This window comes from Nycticebus coucang, chromosome 14, assembly GCF_027406575.1.
Source record: "Nycticebus coucang isolate mNycCou1 chromosome 14, mNycCou1.pri, whole genome shotgun sequence".
NCBI lineage: Eukaryota > Metazoa > Chordata > Mammalia > Primates > Lorisidae > Nycticebus > Nycticebus coucang.
In genome coordinates this window covers 3,308,262-3,328,436 of record NC_069793.1, presented here as the reverse complement: position 1 = coordinate 3,328,436, position 20,175 = coordinate 3,308,262, and the positions used below count along the sequence as shown (strand labels likewise).

Genomic DNA, 20,175 nt, shown 5'->3' with positions numbered 1-20,175 from the left:
AGCTTGCAGGAAAATGTCCTTTCTCATCTGCCCACTGGACTGTGAGCTGGAAGAACGCAGCACGCTGCCTAAGGCATTTGTACACGCTTCCTCTCGGCAGGCTCTGGAACGCAGCATGCAAAGGATTGAAGTTCAGTCCCTAGTCGTCCGTGCACGTAGCTTTAGCGGTTACCAAACTCACGCATGATTGCGTTTCATCTCAAAACAGCCTGAGACACTGTCATTTCGCTGTAGGAAGCGGGGCCTGGCTTAGCAGCATTAGGGAAATGAGGCGACCGAGCTTGGCAGAAGGCAGCTACCTGCTGTTCCAATCCACTCTTCCTCTTACCAGATGTTTGACAAGGCAGTTAATCTGTCTAGGCCTCTATGCTTTCAATTTAAGATGAAGACAGCACTTACTTCGCGAGATTGCCTGGGACGGATAAAGGGAAATCGTACGTAACGCCCGGCATGTGACAAGCAAGCGCTAACCGCGAGCCCAGCGATTTACTCTCCGGCCTACACCCTGCCCCTCCCCACACCCCAGCGTCCCCACGTGCCTGGCGTAAATAAGCGACTGCGCAGGCGCCCTAGGCAGGCGCCTATTGGCCAGCTCGCGGCGGGAGGGGCGGGCACCTCGGCTGCGGGCTCCCGCCCGGTCGGTTAGTCCGCGGGTCAGTGGGTCCGTGAGTCCCGGCCGCCGGCTTCGTTCTGGCCATGGCGCCCTGGCTGCAGCTGCTGGCGCTGTTGGGGCTGCTCCTGGGCGCGGCTCCCGCCCCCGCCAAGCCCCGAGGCGCCGGCGATGAGGCCTGGGGGCCGCCGTCCCCTGCGCTGCTGGAGCCCGCCCGCTTCGCCCTGGAGATGTACAACCGGGGCCGGGCTCCGGGGACGCAGGCGGTGCTGCGAGCCGTGCGCGGCCGCGTCCGCCAGGTGAGGACGCGCTGGGGGCCGGGGCTCCCCTGGAGACGGATGGGAATTTTGGCCTAGACTTGGGATGTGGGGCCTGGACCTCTGGTGACCGGGAGCCGGGAGGGCGGCACGGTAGCGCTGTGGGGTCAATGAAGGACAGGCTAGGGAGGGAGTGGCTGTGTCTGCCTCACTTGCTCCTCTGCCCAGGCGGATCAGGGGTCGCTGTACTCCTTGGAGGCGTCCTTGGAGGAGCCACCCTGCAACGACCCCACGGTGTGCCAGCTCCCAGTGTCCAAGAAAACTCTGGTGAGTGATGGGGCTCCTGCCGTTCTCCTCCCTGAGTCAGGCAGCGGTTGGATAGTGAAGGGTCAGGTGAAGAGGTGGGGCATCTGGGGCAGGGATCCTAAGATGCTGTGGAAAGGAGGGCATGGGGGTGCCGGCTGTGCCTCACTCTCCACTGTGCCTTGGGGTTATCTTCATCTGTGGAGCCTCTAGCTCTGTCTTGCCCAGTTCTTGTTCCCATCCCACCGCCAGACTGGTTTCTTCCTCTCCCTCCAGCTCTGCAGCTTTGAAATCCTGGACGAGCTAGGAAAACACATGCTGCTGAGGAGGGACTGCGGCCCAGTGGATACCAAGGTTACAGGTGCTGGGATAGCCCAAGGATGCTGGGATAACCCCATCACACTTTACTCGGAGTTTAGTCTTGATCTCCTCTCTGTCCCTACCCTATCCAGACGAGAAAAACGACACTTTGAGTTCAGTCATTTCACTGTTGAACAAGGGTCCTCTGTCCAAGGTGAGGAGCCCATATCTGGGGGAGTCAGCTGCTGCCTTATTCTACTTCTTCTCCCTCACCCTGCAGTGGGGCTCCCTTCAGGCTGAACTCCTTGTGAAGATCTTTCTGCTCTTCCAGGACTTTTCCATGAAGATGCTTTCAGTCTTCAAGGACTTTCTCACCACCTATAACCGGACATATGAGAGTAAGGAAGGTGAGGACCCAGCCTTGGCCGTACCTGTTTGAATCAGATCATGGCCTTCTCTCACAACTTGGGATCTTGATGTTGGGGAGTGGAAGAGCACAGAGGAAATGCCTTTCAAGGTTCCCTAAGTCCCCAAGTTCTCCTGGGAAGCCATCTCGAGTACCTGGTCCCTTATCCTACCTTATCTTCCTGATCAGAAATCATGGGCCTCCCATCATTCTGAGAAGGGTGGGGCAGGGCAATAGCTAAATTTTCTCTGCTATAGGCTCCCTGGTATCATGTTTTTCTCCCACTTTGATTGCTGTTTTCATACCTGAGAAGTCGTCATTCCAGTTTGGCCCCAAAAGTTGATCACACCTCCCACTTCATTACTTGCAAGTCTGGTCCCCGACTCCCACCTGCCCAAGGGTTCTGTTCTTGAGAAGAGCTTCAGGGCTGATCCAGAATGTATTTACTTCCCAGGGAAACCTCTACCTGTTAGCCTAATTTCCCCTCCTTGTATAATTGCCTGGGATTGAGGCCCTTCTCTCTTGATCCTTGGTCCTCAGAAACTCAGTGGCGCCTGTCCATCTTTATCAATAACATGGTACGAGCACAGAAGATCCAGGCCCTGGATCAAGGCACAGCTCATTATGGGGTTACCAAGTTCAGTGATCTCACAGGTAAGAGTGATGGCCAAAGCCATTGTGGAGCATGGAAGAGACAGGGCCTGCTCCCAAGGTGCCTGGTCAGGGCTGTCTTAGAATACTCTTCCTTCCCATGCCCTGCCACCTTTTTCTACAGAAGAGGAGTTCCGTACCATCTACCTGAATCCTCTCCTCCGAGAAGATCTTGGCAAGAAGATGCGTGTAGCCAAGCCTGTGGGTGACCCTGCCCCACCTGAATGGGACTGGAGGAATAAGGGGGCTGTCACTAACGTTAAGAACCAGGTTGGACCCCTAGAAGTCAGGGTGGGACATGAGCACTGCACAGAAGCTGGAGAAAGGATCCAGCCCTGACTCAGCCCGTTTCTTCTAGGGTATGTGTGGCTCCTGCTGGGCTTTCTCAGTCACAGGCAATGTGGAGGGCCAGTGGTTCCTGAACCACGGGACCCTGCTGTCCCTCTCTGAGCAGGGTGAGTATCTCACTTGCTCCCCTTGTCCCCACCCCAGCCCCTCTGGAGGGCTTCTTGGGACTGGCCTTCTGTCTCCTAGAGCTCTTGGACTGTGACAAGATGGACAAAGCCTGCCTGGGTGGCTTACCCTCCAACGCCTACTCAGCCATAAAGAATTTGGGTATGCATCAGTGGGGTGAGGCAGGGCAACAGGAGCCCCCTCTCCCTCTGAAGGAGGTCAGTGTATGAGGAGGAGACATGAGCGTGGGAGTCACACAGAAATGGGTTCTAGTGTTAATTGCTCACCCTTATTGGCTGAAGACCTTGGACAAGTCAGCTCTTTCAGAGCCTCAGTTGTCTCATCTGTGACATGGGTCTCACCATGCCCACCTTGTAGGACTACTTTGAATATCAAGTGAGGAAGGCTCATAGCAGGGACTTGGTGAGCAGGGGGTCTTGGTATATTTGATGCTTGGGGGGGGGGGTCTGTATTTCCCTAATGCTGCTAAGTCAGGTAGCAACACACCTTACTCCCGAGTGGCGGTATTGACCTAAATTGGCGATTCAGTTCAGTGGTGGGCTGCAATGGTGGAAGGCTGAATGTCTGAGGGACTGAGGTGGTTATACAGAGACTGGTGCAGGAACCTGACATGGGTCTAGGTTAGACTAGGAGTGGACAGTCAGTGGAACAAGAAAAACAAGGTCAGGAGTGCCAGGAATGCTGGGAGGAGTCATTGGGAAGGAATCAGAAGTTGTGAGTTGAGTTCTGTCCCTGCCACTTTTCTTGCTGGTTATTGCTCTTTCCTCCTCACCTGTCCCATCCCTGGTTGTGTCATTTCTAGAATGGGGGTGCTTCCCAGAGGGGATGGACTGTGGCGTATGAGGAACATGAGACCTCATGTCTAAGAGGCTTAGCTTAGTCTTAGCTTAGACATCCTACCCACCCCCTGACCCACTCCCTCCATCCCCAGGAGGGCTGGAGACAGAAGAGGACTACAGCTACCAGGGCCAAATGCAAGCCTGCAACTTCTCAGCAGAGAAGGCCAAGGTCTACATCAATGATTCGGTGGAGCTGAGCCGTAATGAACAAAGTGAGTGAGGGGTGGAATAAGGCCAGGCCGGGTGGGGCTGGGGTACGGGTGCTCCCTGACACCGTCTCTCCCACCTCAGAACTGGCAGCCTGGCTGGCCAAGAAAGGCCCGATCTCCGTTGCCATCAATGCCTTTGGCATGCAGGTAGGGCCTTCACCTGCTGCCCCTGCTCCCTCTCTTGCTGATTCCCCTACTTCACCTTAGAGCTGGCCCCCCACTCCTTCCTTTCTCCCCAGTTCTACCGCCACGGGATATCACGCCCACTCCGGCCTCTCTGCACCCCTTGGCTCATCGACCACGCTGTACTGATAGTGGGCTATGGCAACCGTGAGTTCCACTGACTGCCTGTACAGCCACCCCAGCCACAGGGGGTCAAACCACAGCATCTCAGGACCTTTAGAGGGGGAAATCAGGGGAATGCCTGGCAGCCCTGTCCTTACTACTGCTGGCTGTGGGCAAGACAGGAGTTAGCTATCCCCTCCATGGAGGCTGAGGCTGTGGAAGGTTGGGTCAGTGACCTGCTAGGAGTAGTGCTCTCCCCTGCCCCTGAGCTGGGCCAGGTCTCCGTGAGGGGAGCAGGTGGGCCTTGTTTGTTTTTTGCTCTTTCCCCAGTACCTGTCATACAGTAGGTCCCCCGCAGATATCTGAAGGGTGCAATGTGCTTGAGACTCTGGAGAATTGGGGGCCCCTGACTCCTTGCACCCAACACTGCTCCCCAGGCTCTGACATTCCCTTCTGGGCCATCAAGAACAGTTGGGGCACCGACTGGGGCGAACAGGTGAGTCTTGCCTACTTGGCCGCATCTCTTAAGTGCCATCCTACCTTGGTGTCCTCACCAGCCCCCTCTCCCCACTCCCTCAGGGCTACTACTACTTGCACCGTGGGTCCGGGGCTTGTGGAGTGAACACTATGGCTAGCTCAGCGGTGGTGGAATGAGGAGCCTGCTGGCTCGGGACCTGGTGCCAACAGGAGCAGCCCCTCCCCCAGCCTGACCTGCATGTCCAGGCCCCTCCCCAAGAGGGCCAGCTGGCTGAGGGACTTGGGGTGAGCAAAGGGCACCCAGCTAGCACAGCCCCTACTCCCTGCCACCCACTCCCACCCCACAGCCCCCCACCTGCGCCTGTTGGTTTGTAGTAGCTAGGAGGTTCTGGGGCTAAGCATTTCTTGGTGGCTGACACTGGAGCATGAGCTTTGGACTCGGGTAACAGGCAAGAAGAAGATATTCTGATCTTAAACCCAGCTCTGTCCTCAGCAGACTCTGGTTTCCTGCCCCAGCTTTCCTCTGTTTCATGCTAGAAATTTTCTAGTCCCCCCCCCCCCCCCCGGGTTTGGGGACAGATTCCCTTTCCAGACCCAGGATACTTGTAACTGCTCCTTCTAACAGCAATAAAGAGGTGTTCTGGTCCCCAAAGTGGTGTGAGTGCTCAGTCCTTGAGGGCACAGAGGGTTGGTCAGAATCCCTGGTGGTCAAGGTGGCATGGCTGGTCCTGCCCAAGAGCCCCAGGGCCCAGCTTCTATTTAAGGAACTAAAGGAGATGGAGAGAGGCCCATGGATGGAGCTTTATTCAGAAAAACTTGGCTGGCTGAGCTCTGCGGCCCTTACTCTGAGGGATGGATGGGCTCAGCCCCAGGGAGTTCCCTCCCTCCATCTTTTGTGGAGAGTCTCAGTGGTGGAGGTCAGAGGTCACTCTCCCCATAGAGGGCATTGGAGAAGGCCACGTAGTCCAGGGCTCCAGGCGGGGCCCCAGATCCCTTGTAGGGCACCATACGGAGGATACAGTACTCAGCCTGCTCAGCCGGCAGCTCCCGCCGTAGTTCCTCAGGAGTGATGTAGCTCTGCAGAAGAGGAGGTGTTAAGGGCCTCCAAGCCTTGTTCCTTGCCCCTGCCCCCACCTGTCCGCTCCTCCACTGCCTGGGGCTCACCTTGTCTCCTGCCAGGATCTTGAAAGAGGCCACCACTTGCTCAGTCGTGTCGGTCTCTGCTGTCTCTCGGGTCATGAAGTCAATAAAGGCCTGGAAGGTCACGACCCCAGCTGCATTTGGGTCCACCATGGTCATGATGCGAGCAAACTCCACTTCCCCCTGCAGAATAGGAGCCAGGCGCTGTGCCTGTGAATGCTGACACTCGGGAGCCAGCCTCACCTGTACAACCCCTGTGACAGGGTGTCCCCTTCCAAAGACCTCAGCCCTTTATGCTAGGCTGAAGTCTGCTTCCTGCCCACCGCGGCACCTTGGGTTGCTGCTTAGTCCTGATATCCTTTCTGGAGCTACACATCTCTCTGTAGTGCTGTTATTTTGAGGTAAAAATGCTTCAAACTCAGACTTTGGGGGACACACAGAACTAGGTCCAAGTTAATTTACTTCTCTGAGCTCTTGCTAGTCCCTTAAAGTGTGGGTGTGAGGGAGTCAGTACATAGCAGGGGCACTGATGGGACTCCTGGGAGGTTGTCCAGACCACTTACCAGGTCGTAGCCCATGGAGATGAGGCAAGCACGGAAGTCATCGGGCTCCATCATCCCATTCCGCTTCTATAAGGGTGTGAGTGGACATTAGGCTTGGTCCCCAAACTCCCCAAACCCTCAAGTCTCTTACCCTACAGAGCTGGGCCACTGCTGACCCGGTCAAAATGGTTGAAGGATGCCCGGAACTCATTGAGCTGCTCCTGACTGAGGCCCTTGGCATCTCGGGTCAGTACCTGGTTTTCCACCTCATTGATGGTGCGGGCAATAGAGGTGAGCAGCTGCTCCCAGCCCACGCGGATGTGCTGGGGAGCAGGAGACAGTCACAGTTAGTGGGTGGTGAACACCTGGCCACTGACTCTAGCTCCACCCCCAATCCACTGAGGGACCCTGGGCAAGTACTCCCCCTCACTGGGCCCCATCTCCATCTGGGAGTTCTACTGAGTGACCCCCACCCCTTCTTCCTGCCTCAAAGTTTGATGATTTATTATGTATTAAATATTGATCAACTAGGTACAGCCAATCCTGGCCTTGCTTTACACTGCTTTGTGACTCTGGACAGGTCACTTTACATTGCTGGGTCTCAGCATCCCCAGGGGTACATTGGGGGGCCTAGCCAAACTGAACTGGGGACCCCCAGAGACACACACGGCATGTCCTGCTGTGATAGCCCCAGCTTCCCCCTGTGCTGCAAGCTGTGCCCCACCTCCATGCTGTAGACCGTGTGCTTGTTGTCAAACACCAGGTTCTCCTGCAGCAGCTGGTGGTCACCCTCCAGCCGGTCAATATTGCTCTTGTAGTTGATAATGTTCTGTTCCTGCTGCCGCAGCCCAGCCATCTGGTCCTCCAGAGAGCCAATCAGTCCTGCTGCCAGCCGCCCCACTTCCTGCAGGGATACCCAGATAGCATGAGGGTTCCCAGCTCCACGCAGCTCAGCCCTGGTCGCGCTTCCCCAGCCTTGGCCCCACTATCCAAGCTCTCACCTCCACCTTTGCCTGGATCCATGGTCCAATGGCATTGGCCTGGGCTGCAAACTGTTGCCGGAGCCTCTCATTCACCTGCTGCCGTGCCAACTCCTCCTGCAGTGTCTGGTCACGGCTGGGCACCAGCTTTCGGATCTGCAAGGAGAGTGGTTGTGGTAGGGCCAGCTCTGGGGGCTGGAAGGTGGCTCTGGGATTGAGATGGGCCCACAGGTCCTTTTCCTTGCCCCTCCAACCTCAGCCCTGTTGCTATGAGCCTTATTGGGCTTCTGGGCAAGCCCTTGGGCAAGACAGTGATCTCTGTAGGCTTCTTACCTCACCTGTAACATGGGAGCTGATGACAACATTTATAACTAACATTGGTTGTTTTGTCCAAACGTAAGACTCAATTCTACTTTACATCAGTCCTGACAGGAAAATGCTGCTGTTACAGCCATTATACAGACGAGGCTGAAATAGGCAAGGTGACTTATCCAGTGCCACGTGGAGCCCGTGGCAGACCCCCATTCCGTATCTTGGGACACCCAGGGTTTCAGGGTGGTCAGGGTGCACAGGGGTTGGCAGGAAAAGGCTACAAGTGGCACTGACCTTGTCCCACTTGGCGTTGATGTCCTGCGGGCTAAGGCTGATGTAGGGGTTGGAGGAGCCGGGCCGCAGCCCATACGTTTGGCAGATCTTCTGGATCTCACCCTGGATGCCCATGATGGCACCTCGCTCTCGGTCAGCCTCAGGCAGAGTAGCCTTGAACTGCTCGTGGGCTGTCACCAGGCTCTGGGGTAATAGGCAGGAGCCATCAGCCAGCGCTCCCTGCCCTAGGGGCAGCAACATGCTTCAGGACACCAGTGGTCCAACACCAGTGGAGACCAAGGAATCCTTGGGAACTGGAATTTTCCTCCTGCCTCCATTCCCCAGGAGCACAGGCAGTGACCAACAGGATATTGGGTCAGCTTCCCTGTCATCCCATTGCCATCAAGCCTCCCCCAACCCTGGAGCCCACCTGGGTCTCCTCCACCGAGTGCACGAGCCATACGTCCTGCAAGTCTTCCACAGCACCATCCAGCCAGTTGTTGAAGGGTGCGGCCCGCCGGGCAAACTCCAGCTGCAGCTGGTCAATGGTCTCCAGGAGCTTTTCCATCCGCTAGGGAGGGGATGGGAGCTCAGCCTGCCCAGCAGGGCTGCCTCACCCACCTCTGCCCCTCAGCTCCCTGTCCCCAGCCTCACCTCTAGCGCGTCCCGTCTCTTCTGGGTCAGCGTGCCCAGGTTGTCCCACTGGTCACAGATGGCCTGGCAGCGGCTGTTCACGGAGGTTGCCTCGTGGTAGTCCAGCTCGCTAGAAGCGAGGGAGTGTGGGGTGAGACGGCAGTCGCCTTCTGTCTGCCCTCCCTGGGCTGGAACCGGAGGATAAGGAAGCCAGGGCAGGTCGCGGGGGTAAAACAGGGCTTTCCTAGGGTCCCTACCAGAAGGGCGGCACCCATTTGGTGCTTGGATGGAGGGCGGGGCCTGGGGCCTGGGGGCGGGGTTATGCGAGAAAGGGCGGTCTTATTAGGAGGCGGCGGCAGCCCAAGGCTGAAGAAGAGGGTATGGGTAGCAGTCCAGCACCCGGGGTGAAGGGAGCGGCCAGGTTAGGCGGCAGGCCATGGAGTGGACAGGCTGGGAGCCGTGGGGAAAAGTGTGGGCAGTAGAGTGGGGTCAGGAAATAGGGGGGATCCAGGAGGGGCAGAGCTAGTGGTGATGGGAAAGGACACTGGTACCACGCTGGGGTCATCGGGCCAGGTCTAGGCTGGAGGGCAATGGGGAGGAGAGCAGCGGGAAAGAGTGCGGGACTTGCCACCAAAGGGCGGGGCCCTACTTGAGCTCCTGGGCTAGCGCGGCAATATGCTCCACGCGGTCCTGGTGTGCCGCCAGGTCGCTCTCAAAGGCCTCGTGGCGCCGCAGCAGCGCCCGCACCTCCTGCAGCGAGGCCGACTCATAGTCGCGCTGGCTCAGCATGTCCTCCTTGCCTGCTCGGAAAAAGGCCCGGCTGCAGTCACCCAGCAGCGGCCACGGCAGGAGCAGGTTCGGCCTGCTATGTGACCTTGGAGCATTCCCATCTGTGACTGGAGGTGATCACACCTGCCCACCCTGCCCTAGGGGTTTGCTCTGAGGCGCCAATGTCGTTTCTGTTCCCCGGTGTGACCCATAAATGATGTAAGCGTCTCCTAACCCAGCAAGGTCCAGGCTGGCCCTTGATACAGCTTTGGAATTATTTGAGCTCTCCATGACTTGGTGAGCCCCATGAACCCCAACTGTTTCCCCAGCACCTGGAACAGTGCCTGGCGCTTCGTAGACCCTTCATGAATATTTGTTGGATGAATAAATAATGATGATTATCATAATTACACAAATAAAACCCAAAATAATAATAATAACAGTAGCAACCATTTATTGAGTGCTTTTCATTTTGTAGAGGAAGCAACTGAGGGTTAGAGGTTCAGAGACCTCCCCAGGATCACATAACTAGCTGCAAATTAAAGGATTTAAGGAATTAAGCAAATTTAAGGTATTAAGCTGCAAATTCTTATTATACCAAAACACTGTTACTCATTATGTCCGCAATGTCCATAATTCTTTTTTTTTTTTTTGAGACAGAGTCTCACTTTGTCACCCTTGGTGGAGTGCCGTAGCATCATAGCTCACAGCAACCTCCAACTCTTGGGTTTAAGCAATTCTCTTGCCTCAGCCTCCGAGTAGCTGGGACTACTGGATAACCGGCTTTTTTTTTCTGTTGTTGTTGTTGTTTTCCCGGGCTGGGTTCAAAACCACCAGCCCCGGTTATGTGGCCAGTGCCTTAACAACTGAGCTATGGGCACTGAGCCCATAATTTATTATTAGTGGGTTTTTTGTTTTTGGTTTGTTTTTACTATTTTCAGGCAGGACTTATTATTGATTTGTATAATTAAAATCCTTGGCAGGTGACTGAGAGAATGTTTTTATACAGACTTATACTTGTATTTGACTCATGCAATATTTTAGCATCAATATACTTTGAGTACGACAGGTGATATTAGGGTTAATGATAGACTTACCTTTCAACACCAGCTATATGTACAAATAAAATGCTAAATGACAAATTAATCATAACAGATTTACAGAGCAAGGGTGCTAAGTTTACAGATAAAGAAACTGGTCCAGGGTGGTGCCTGTGGCTCAGGGAGTAGGGCACCAGTCCCATATACCAAGGGTGGCAGGTTTGAACCAGACCCTGGCCAAAACTGCAACAAAAAAAATTAATTAATTAAAATAAAGGAAACTGGTCCACAGAGGGATAATGGCCGAAAGAGAGTCCCAGCCTACATCACAGTAAGTCAGGGGAGTCTAGAAATCCAGTTTTCAGCTTCCCTGATGAGTACCTATTCTGTCCTGCCCATTTTACCAGGACCTCCCCCACACACACACAAGCCCTCAGCCCACCTGCCTCCACTCAGAAGCAAGTCCAGCCTCATGAGGAGCACCTACCCTGGGTCCAGGCTTTGTGCAGAGAGGCCTTCTGCCGGAATTTCTCAGCCAGGTGCTGGAGCCGCTGTAGGCGCCGGATCTCCGAGAGCAACCAGTCCTCATAGCCCTTTTCCACCTGCTCCAGACCCCTCCACGCATTGGCAATGTCCTGTGGGGCAGGCCAAGGTGCTCTGCATCATGGTTTGCCCATCGTACAGATGGGGACACAAAGCCCAAGGTCACCCAGGGGATGTGAGCGGAGCTGAGGCCACCTCCACGCCCTCCTGGCTCACCGAGACCAGCTTGCCCTCAGAGGGCATGAAGGCGGGCCGGTGGCTCAGCCGCAACTTAGTCTGCAGAGTGTTGAAGTTGATCTCCAGCTGGCACTTCTCCTGCACGCGGGGTGGCTTGTGCAGGCGCCGGTAGTCCCGAAAGTCCTCCAGCTTGCGCTGCATGGCACTCATGCTGGGCTCGCCCACGCGGTTCTCCAACCATGGGACAGTGCGGTGGATCCACTCCAGCAGCTGCCAGGGCCAGGCAGGGGTAAGGCCGAGAGCTGACCCGGCCACCTCACCCACCCTCCACCCACACCCCAGCTCTGGCCAGAAGGCCAGCCTCTGGTACATAGGGGGTGCCCTGCACAACGATGGAGGGCAGAATGGGGTCGTCCTCACAGGTCAGTAGAGGAGAGCAATGGGTAATTTCTGAGTCCAGGGGCTAATGTAGATTGGTGCAGAGCAAAGGGCCACATGATTGCCTAAATATGAATGGATGGATCAATGAATTAGTAATGAATGAGTGTTGAGTGAATCAGTGAATGACTGGGAAGTTGGATAGACAGAAGGGCTGGTGATGGGTGGGGACTGGCAGGAGGGGACTGGGAGGAGGCCCGAGCTCCTCAAAGCAGGAGGATCTGCAGTCCCAGACATGGGGTCAGCAGGCCTAGAAGGTTCAGGAGGGCCAGGCTGGGAGAGAGTGGGGGGGTGGGTCTCTCTGGGCCCTACCTCACTGGCGAGCTTCTCATACTCCTCCATCAGCTTTTCATTTTCCTGGTTCACAGCCAGCACCTTGCAGATCCTGTTGGCAGCTGTCTCTGCCTGTGGTAGGGGTGGGTGGAGGGTTGGAATTAAAACAGGTTGCCTCTGTAAAGCCCTCAAAACCCAGACCCCTGGCAAAGAGGGGAGGGGATAGGGTAGCACATCTCTTAGGTGGGGAGGCAGCTTCCAGGCCAGGGGCTTCTGTTCCTGAGGCCTCTGAGTGTGTAAAGCTGGGACAATGGCATTCCCACCCACATGGTCCCTGCCTCCAAATACTGGATTGCTACCACATTTGGGCCCCTGTGTGCAATAGTCCAGCCTAGGCAGTAGCAACAAGGCCCCCTCACCTGCTCAGCCCCAGCAAAGGCATGGTAGAAGCAGGAAACGTAGGTCATGACAGCCTTCTCATCTGGCTTTGGGGTGTTCACAATGTCTGGGGGAGAGTAGTGAAGTGTGTATCAGCCAAGGCCAGGGTGGAGAATGGGCTCAGGCACCACCCAAGCAGAGAACTCCCCCAGTGTGGGAAGGCATGGAGACATCTAGTTGTGGCCACTAGCTGCCAGCTACACCAAGCCCAGCACCTTCCTCTTCCCTGAAACCCTCTCTAATCACCCCGGGGCCCAATAACCTCCCCTGTGGCAGGCGAGTGGGTGAGTGGGCAGCCACTTTGGCCCTCATGGGGGACAAGTCCACCTTGTCTCGTGCCTCTAACCATCCTGTAACTCCATTTGTCCCTCTGTGTTTTCCCCAAGTCCACAAGCTCTTCAGAGCCAGAACTGGTCTCACATCAGTACCCGCACAGCCAGGATACCTTGCTGGCATGGTGCTCAGAGAGGACTTGCTGGTTCAGTCGCCTAAACACATTCCTCAGGACCCAGAGGAGCTGCCAGTCTTGGGGGGACCAACATTATCCCAGGCAACCCAGGTAACTAGGTTGTGAGGTGGTGGTGGGGGGGGGGGTGGGAGAAGCAGGAGAGGGCAGGGCAGGGGACAAGATAGAGGCCTCTTGGAGAAAGGGACCGCAGGAGGAGGGATGCTGACCAGGGAGCAGGGTGGGGGCAGAGTGCTCAGTAGGAGGGATGAAGAGAGCAAAGGTGTGGCAGGTGCACCATGCCCACTGGTGAGAAAGCAGTTGTCGCCGACGGCAGTCTCACTCTCTCACCTTCTGCATCCAACATCTTGGGGATATCCAGGTATTTCTCTGCCACCTCAAAGGCAGTGTTCAGGTTGCCAACTGGATCATCCTAGATGGGTGTGGGGGGGTGAAAGGTCAGCTGAGGGCAGAGGTCATGGAATTGGGGGTGGGAGTGAGGCACAAGGTGGCAGAGACCCACCTTACGCAGTTTGGCATAGTCGATGAGGTCAGGGCGGTGTCGGTGGATGAGAGCACAGAGGGCCAGGCCGTCCTTCCAGCTGGGCAAAGAGAAGGAGGGGTGAGGCCTGAGTTCTAGCTGAGGCCCTGTCCTCCCCTCAGCCCAGGACCCCCCGCAGGACAGCTTCATCTGTAATGGAGTGAAGCACATTAGCTTAGCTAGGCATGTGAGACCTTCATTACCAACTTGGACCATCTCCTGCAAGCTCGTCAGGGCTCCCTCACACACCTGTGCTTACAACAGCTAAATTTCTAAATGTTTTTGCCCTCTAGGCTGCCTCTGGCTGGAATGCCCTTCCAGGAATGTCTCTTTTTTTTTTTTTGAGACAGAGTCTCACTGTGTCACCTCGGAAGAGTGCTCACAGCAACCTCCAACTCTTGGAATGAAGCGATTCTCTTGCCTCAGCCTCCCAAATAGCTGGGACTACTGGCTCCTGCCACAATACCTGGCTATTTTTTATTGCAGTTGTCATTGTTGTTTAGCCAGCCTGGGCCTGGTTTGAACCCACCATCTTTGGTGTATGTGGCTGGCACCGTAACAACTGTGCTACAGGCACCAAGCCTCCAGGGATGTCTCAAACACTCCTTCTTCCAGAATCTCTGTAACCCTCTGGATTCAATTCTGTTCAGTTCCACAATTACTGACTCCCCTATTTTCAGACACTGTTCCAAGAACTTGACTGTAACCTTTCCCTCCCCACTTGTCTTGTGACAGGCACCATCTCTGTGCCCCTCATTGACCAGAGGGTTCCTTTCTGAGTCTAGCACCCAACAGAGGCCTGGCACATTTGGTGACCAGGGACGGACCTGGTGTGGAAGTTCTGTACGTTGACATTGCGGTATGGTGCTGTCTTCCGCTGGCACCACAAGAGCAAGCCTTCCTTGGCCGAGGTTTCTGGGTAGGGTGGGATGGGACCATTAGTTGGGAAGGGGTGGGGGCCACCTTCTCACTCCACCTCATTCCCCACTGCTCACCCTCCACTGAGATGTCCTGGATGGCAAAGCGAAGGATGATGGTCCAGATCATACCCAGGGTCATCTTCAGGTTCCCGTCAACAATCTCTGCAGGGCGGGGATGACAGGACAGATTCTGCCTGGCATTCAAGGCCAGTGCTCTCAGCCTCAGCTCACCTTCTCCCCTACTCAGCTCTCTGGCCCTTGTCCCAAGCCCAGCACTGGCACCCAGCATCTGTTGTTATGGTAAATGACACATTGACCACCTTGCAGGTGTGGTGGGTGCTGTGCTGGCACTTTGGGCACATTCACTCTTTGCAGTCTCTCCTGCCAGGCAGAGATGATTAGCTCCATCACTGAGATGAAGAAACAGAGGCTCACAGAGGTGACATGCTGATGTCAGGCGAGCCCCCCACTCCCTGCCTCAGGCCCCCTCTAGCCATCTCCTCACCTTCAGCACCAATGGATACCAGCTTAACCCCCTTGCTGGCAATGAAGTCCAGAGCTTTGTTGACGTTGGCAATTTTATGGAAGCGCATCTTGCCTTTGTCTGGCCTGGGCAGCCTCTCTCCTGTGTATAAGAGTAGAGGTCAAAGGTCATGAGAGGCAGCCAAAGACATTGTCCCCAATCTCTCTCCTTCCCCCCAAGTCACCTCCAGCTCTCTGCTGCCCTACTCCCCCAGCTCTCTAGATTCCCCTGAGTCTAGGGCCCATGAACACTGGATTGACCCTCACCTGAAATGACCTCCAGGAGAAGCATGAGCTTGAGGCCATTGCGGAAATCTTCCTCGATGTTCTCAATCTGGGTGCCTGCCTTGCGCAGGTGTGAGTTGCACCAGGCAGTAAAGGTCTGGGGGCAGAGGACAGCACTCAGACCCTGGGACTGCGTCTGGGAGATGTGGAGCACAGTCCTGGTTCCTTGGGCAGGGTAAGTCTTAGAGTAATAGTTCTCAACCTTCCTAATGCCGCAACCCTTTAATACAGTTCCTCATGTTGTGGTGAACCCCAACCATAAAATTATTTTCATTGCTACTTCATCACTGTAATTTTTGCTACTGTTATGAATCATGATGTAAATATCTGATATTAGGCAACCCCTGTGAAAGGGTCATTCGGGTCGTGACCCATAGGTTGAGAACTGCTATCTTAGAGCCTGAGGATATGGATTCAAGTCCCAGGCCAGCCACTGACTTGCTGTGCATCCTGGGCCAGTCCTTTTCCCTCTCTGAGATTTAGTTCTCCTGAGAAGGGAGAAATGGGCTCCAGAACCCATGCATGTCCCACTTTAGACTTGGGGCTCTCTGCCACCAGTACTCCAGCCTTGGTTGGTCTTGAGCACTGGAGGAGGACTTAGAAAATTTTAACATATTCCAAAATATGGGGCTCTCTGAGGTATAGGGGCTAGTGCCGGGTGATCTAAAAAATTCTGGATTAAAGTTCACCTGGCCCTAAGAGTTTTTTGCCTGAGGAACTGTGAACCTGCCTCATTATTCTCTCAGCCCCACTCCTCTTCCAGGGCTGCTGTAAATTGACCTCCAAATTCATAGACCCGGTGTGAATGCGCTTTCCAGGCTATAGAGGACCAGCCGGCCAGACCCTTAGAGTAAGCCTCAGCCTCGGCCTCCTTCTAAGAGGGGCAGGGTAGTAGAGAGCTGGGTCTGCTGGGGAAGGGGGTGACCGAAAACCTGGTGCACAAGTTTCTGCCAACCTACCAAGCCAACAGCCCTGAATTCGCCATTAGTTGTGGAATCCTTGGGAGAATCCATAGGTGGGCTTCAAGCCTAGCTGAACTGCCCACTCTCCACTTGGTCTCCTCATTTGCACAGTGAAGGGGTCACCATGCTGTTTCAGGTCCTTCTTCCTTGAACCTGGCAGGATTCTAGAATTCAGAGCATTCCCCCACCACAAATAGATACTAATGGGGAGGTGACCCTGAAAGCCATTTAGAATTCTTTCTCTCAACAGCTTTCCTTCTTTAGGCCAGCTTGCCAGATGTGCAGGATCTGGACATGAGAGATGATCCTTTAAATACTTGAGGGGCTGTCATTACTAAGGGGAGGGAGTGAGCTTCCTGCCACTGAGGCACGTAAGTGAGTACTTTTTTTTTTTTTTTTTTTTTTGTAGAGACATAGTCTCACTGTACCGCCCTCAGTAGAGTGCCATGGCGTCACACGTCTCACAGCAACCTCTAACTCTTGGGCTTACGCGATTCTCTTGCCTCAGCCTCCCGAGCAGCTGGGACTACAGGCGTCCGCCACAACGCCCGGCTATTTTTTGTTGTTGTTGTTGTTGCAGTTTGGCCGGGGCTGGGCTTGAACCTGCCACCCTCGGCATATGGGGCCAGCGCCCTACTCACTGAGCCACAGGTGCCGCCCAAGTGAGTACTTCTTGATGGGGATACAAGCAGTGGAGAGGGCAGTGGGATTTTCTGCAGTTCTTTCCAATCCTGGAGTCTGAGATGCTCTGGGTCTGCAAAGGGCAGGTCTGGATTGGGCCAAACATGACTCAGTGAGATGTGGTCTCTGCCCCAAAGTTAGCTCACAGTTAATCAGAGAGTCATGTTTGTCTGGGATGTGCTAGGAGCAACCTGCTGAGGGATCTGTGAGAGGGGTTCTCCAGATCGGGTGGGGCTAATATTTAATGGGAGCTATGAAAGAGGAGCAGGAGGCATTCAGGCAGGGAAGGGCAGACAAGGGCACTGCAGGCAGGAGCAGCCACTCAGGCAAGTGCCTGGCAGTGAGAACAGCTGCTACGTTTGTGGGACTTCAGCTCTCTGGGTACTGCTGGAATAAAGTTGGGAAGTGTTGGGGTGTAAGTGGTGAGAGGCGGGCCGGAGGGGCAGCAGGAGCCAGGTCATGCACGATGTTGGGTGCTAAGCCTGAGAGTTTGAACTTGATCCTTACTGCAACAGGGAGTCAGGGAAGCCTCAGGCAGGAGGGGGGTGGAAAGAACTATGTTTTAGACATTTTGATCTGGTTGCAGAGTGGAGATGAACGGCTAGGCAGAGCAGAAGGGAAAAGTGAGGAGGCGGTGACTGAACCAGGGCAAGAGAGGAAGGGTGCAGTGAGGGGAACTAGGGGGAGGAGACAGAAACAATCGTCCTTGCTGGAATGTAAGCTTCCAGAGGCAGGGGCTTTACTTTGTCTCCTTCTGAATCCCAGCACGGAAAACAGTGCTGAGATTCAGATCTCCTTTTTTTTTTTTTTTAATTTATGTTTTGTAGAGATGGGGTCTTACTGTGTTCCTCGGCTGGTCTTACACTATAAAAATAGTGTAAGACTGAGAGACCTCAGTCTTTCAAAGCGCAGGGATTACAGATGTGAGCCACTGCGCCTGGTCAGCGGGAACGCCTTAAGAAATATTTATTAGGCTCAGCACCTGTGGCCCACGCGGCTAAGGCGCCAGCCACATACCCCTGAGCTGGCCGGTTTGAATACAGCCCGGGCCCGCCAAACAACTATGACAACTACAACCAAAAAATAGCCGGGCGTTGTGGTGGGCGCCTGTAGTCCCAGCTACTTGGGAGGCAGAGGCAAGAGAATTGCTTGAGCCCATGAGTTTGAGGCTGCTGTGAGCTATGATGCCATAGCACTCTACCCAGGGTGACAGCTTGAGGCTCTGTCTCAAAAAAAAAAAAAAAAAGAAATATTTATTTAATGAATGCTTTGGTGTGAGGTTGAATGAAGAGGACTCAGGCATCTGGTAGTAGGAGACAAGAGTGCTCCAAGACTGAACGAAGAAAGCTCCTGGATGGAGGAGTCACTGGCAAGACAGAGAGCATCAAGAAGCAGGGAAGGGGTAGAGCTAAAGCTGAGGACAAGGATGTTTATTACCACCTTGTGGTAAACAACACCAGGTGAGAAAAAATGACCTAAATATCCAAATATCCAACTACGGGGTACGCTGATTGATTCATAGATTATCTATACTGTGCAGCCTTAGAATGAATGGATGTGCTGGATGCCATAAGTCGGAATGAAAGGATGTTTTCAATACTTAGTTAAGTGAAAAATGCCAGTCACAGACTGGCATGTGTCATAGGAGGGGCATGCAGACCTGGATCTGGGAGAGGTCTGGGTGGGTGGGTGGGGAATGGGAGTTATTGGAGAACAGGTGGCAGCTGCAGCCAGGGACAGAGATGACATCACCAGGAAATTGCCAAACCTGGGACTGCAGCAGAGACAGGTGCAGGGGGAGCCCGGGGGGAGGTGCGTCATCCAGGGCACCCCAGCAGACTCAGCTGAGCCTCCCAGTCCTTAGAGTCATCTCCTGTCATCTAATCTAGCAGAAGAGAAGTGCTCTGATTCTCAATTCTGGAATTCTCAGATCCTGCAGATTTCACCAAGTACCTAAGTACTGTCTTTTCCTGGCATCATACACTGTTGGTGAATGCTGAGGAGGGTCAAATGACCTCATGGTACCCTCCCTATCCCCTACCCCTGGCCTTCCACTCCCCAAACTGGCCTGGATTATTTTCTCTTTGGGAACCCAGGTGTCCTTCTCCCTCCACTTGGGAAAGTCTGGGAGTGAAAATAGCTCAGGGAAGGAGGTTGCCTGGATGCCCAACAGGCTGGGTCTGGGCAGCAGCTGCCCATGTGCCCCTCTCTAGCTCTCCCAAGGTGCAGCCTCAGCATGAAGTGTCCATCTGGCTGGAGAGTCAGGTTACTCTGTAAGGGGACCCAAGGCTCCCCTCCTCCCTGACCTGTGGCCTTTTCAGCAGACTCAGGGCCCCTGAGACAGGGAGATCTTGAGAAAGAATGGCGGTAGGGCCAGGGACAAAGATCAGGTTGGGGAGGTCCTGTTTTCTGACAGTATATGATTTGAGGTCTATGTCTGCTCCTTTCTGGACCTCAGTTTCCTCATCTGTTAAATGAGGGAGAGTGACTATGGACCCCACCCTGGAGAGACAGAGGGTGGGATGGTATCTGAGATGGTTTCCTGTTCCTCACACTCCCGAGTTCACTAATTGCCTGGCTGCAAGCCCTCAGAGTGGGTTCTGGGAATATTTAGCTAGAGAGTAAAGGGGAGAAAGATTCTGCTTCCTGAACCTCCCAAACTTGGATTTCCTGGGCTTTGCCCAACACGTTTTTCACCAGAAGTGGGACAGTGGGCCCCAGGGAATGAATCCTGGAGGGTTCATTCTAAACCCCTTGTCATTGTAAACCTCTCATGAGGGCTTCCAGCCCTCCCTTCCATTCCTGGGGGACAGCAGAGGACTGATGGGCAGAGCCTGGGCTGGGATTGGCAATCTAGGTCGAACACAGGGCTCTGCCCTTGTCCTGCTGAGCTGCCCAGGACAAATCGCCTGGCCTCTCAGGCCTCAGTTTTGCTGTCAAGAAATGGGTGAGCACTCACTTTCCGCTGCTGCTTCTCCCAGGCTGGATCCAGCAGCAGGTCGCGGTCCCAGTCTTCCTCCTGTTCCATGTACTCGCCGCCGCCGGCGAAGGACCTCTCCCCCACCCCCAGACCCTCGGGCTGCATAACCATCATCATCTTGCTCTGGCTCCCGGCTCCGCTCCACTCGGCGCGTTTCTGGACACCCAGGCCCCGTTAAGTAGGGCCTGGCCCAGCCCCGGATCGAATTCCCACTAAATATGGGGAAGGAGGGAGGAGCCGGATAGGGTGTGGGAGACTGGGTCCGGACCCAGCAAGAGGTTTCCATGGGGCCAGAGACTGCAGAAATGAGGGGTCCTGGAGGTAGATCTCGTGGCAGAGATCAAGGGTTGGCCTTCTGGCTCAGCCCCTTGGGCGCTGTGTGACCTTAGGAAAACCAACAGGCCCTCTCTGAGTCTGTTTCCTCCTCTGTACAATGGAGATGACGATAATGAGTGCAGGCCGCCCTAAAGG

The 20,175-nt window shown here is 54.8% G+C and overlaps 2 protein-coding genes across 3 annotated transcripts; one reads left to right on the top strand and one right to left on the bottom strand.

Annotated features, from left to right (window-relative positions):
* Nucleotides 1-606: 606 nt before the first annotated feature.
* On the top strand, nt 607-5,479 carry CTSF (cathepsin F). Its single transcript, XM_053561846.1, is given in 14 exon segments — nt 607-909; nt 1,096-1,194; nt 1,447-1,542; nt 1,544-1,684; nt 1,802-1,877; nt 2,417-2,530; nt 2,652-2,797; nt 2,886-2,982; nt 3,062-3,142; nt 3,933-4,052; nt 4,132-4,196; nt 4,289-4,379; nt 4,772-4,830; nt 4,914-5,479. Coding segments are annotated over 14 exon segments (1,473 nt in total). The 5' UTR covers nt 607-696; the 3' UTR covers nt 4,989-5,479.
* A 114-nt stretch (nt 5,480-5,593) lies between these two features.
* ACTN3 (actinin alpha 3) lies at nt 5,594-19,919 on the bottom strand. Of its 2 annotated transcripts, XM_053561845.1 has the most exons (21): nt 19,684-19,919; nt 15,064-15,178; nt 14,780-14,899; nt 14,350-14,436; nt 14,182-14,269; nt 13,337-13,415; nt 13,165-13,246; nt 12,350-12,435; nt 11,970-12,062; nt 11,259-11,489; nt 10,987-11,134; nt 9,341-9,491; nt 8,713-8,821; nt 8,489-8,629; nt 8,080-8,262; nt 7,495-7,629; nt 7,218-7,397; nt 6,670-6,816; nt 6,515-6,580; nt 5,976-6,134; nt 5,594-5,888 (listed from the first exon to the last, which is right to left on the bottom strand). In XM_053561845.1, exons 1-21 carry the CDS (start codon nt 19,819-19,821, stop codon nt 5,730-5,732), a joined length of 2,697 nt encoding a protein of 898 aa, XP_053417820.1. In that variant the 5' UTR covers nt 19,822-19,919; the 3' UTR covers nt 5,594-5,729. The 2 variants fall into 2 exon arrangements, with proteins under 2 accessions (XP_053417820.1, XP_053417819.1); XM_053561844.1 differs by having other exon boundaries at nt 5,594-6,134; nt 19,684-19,913.
* Between the last annotated feature and the right edge of the window lie 256 nt (nt 19,920-20,175).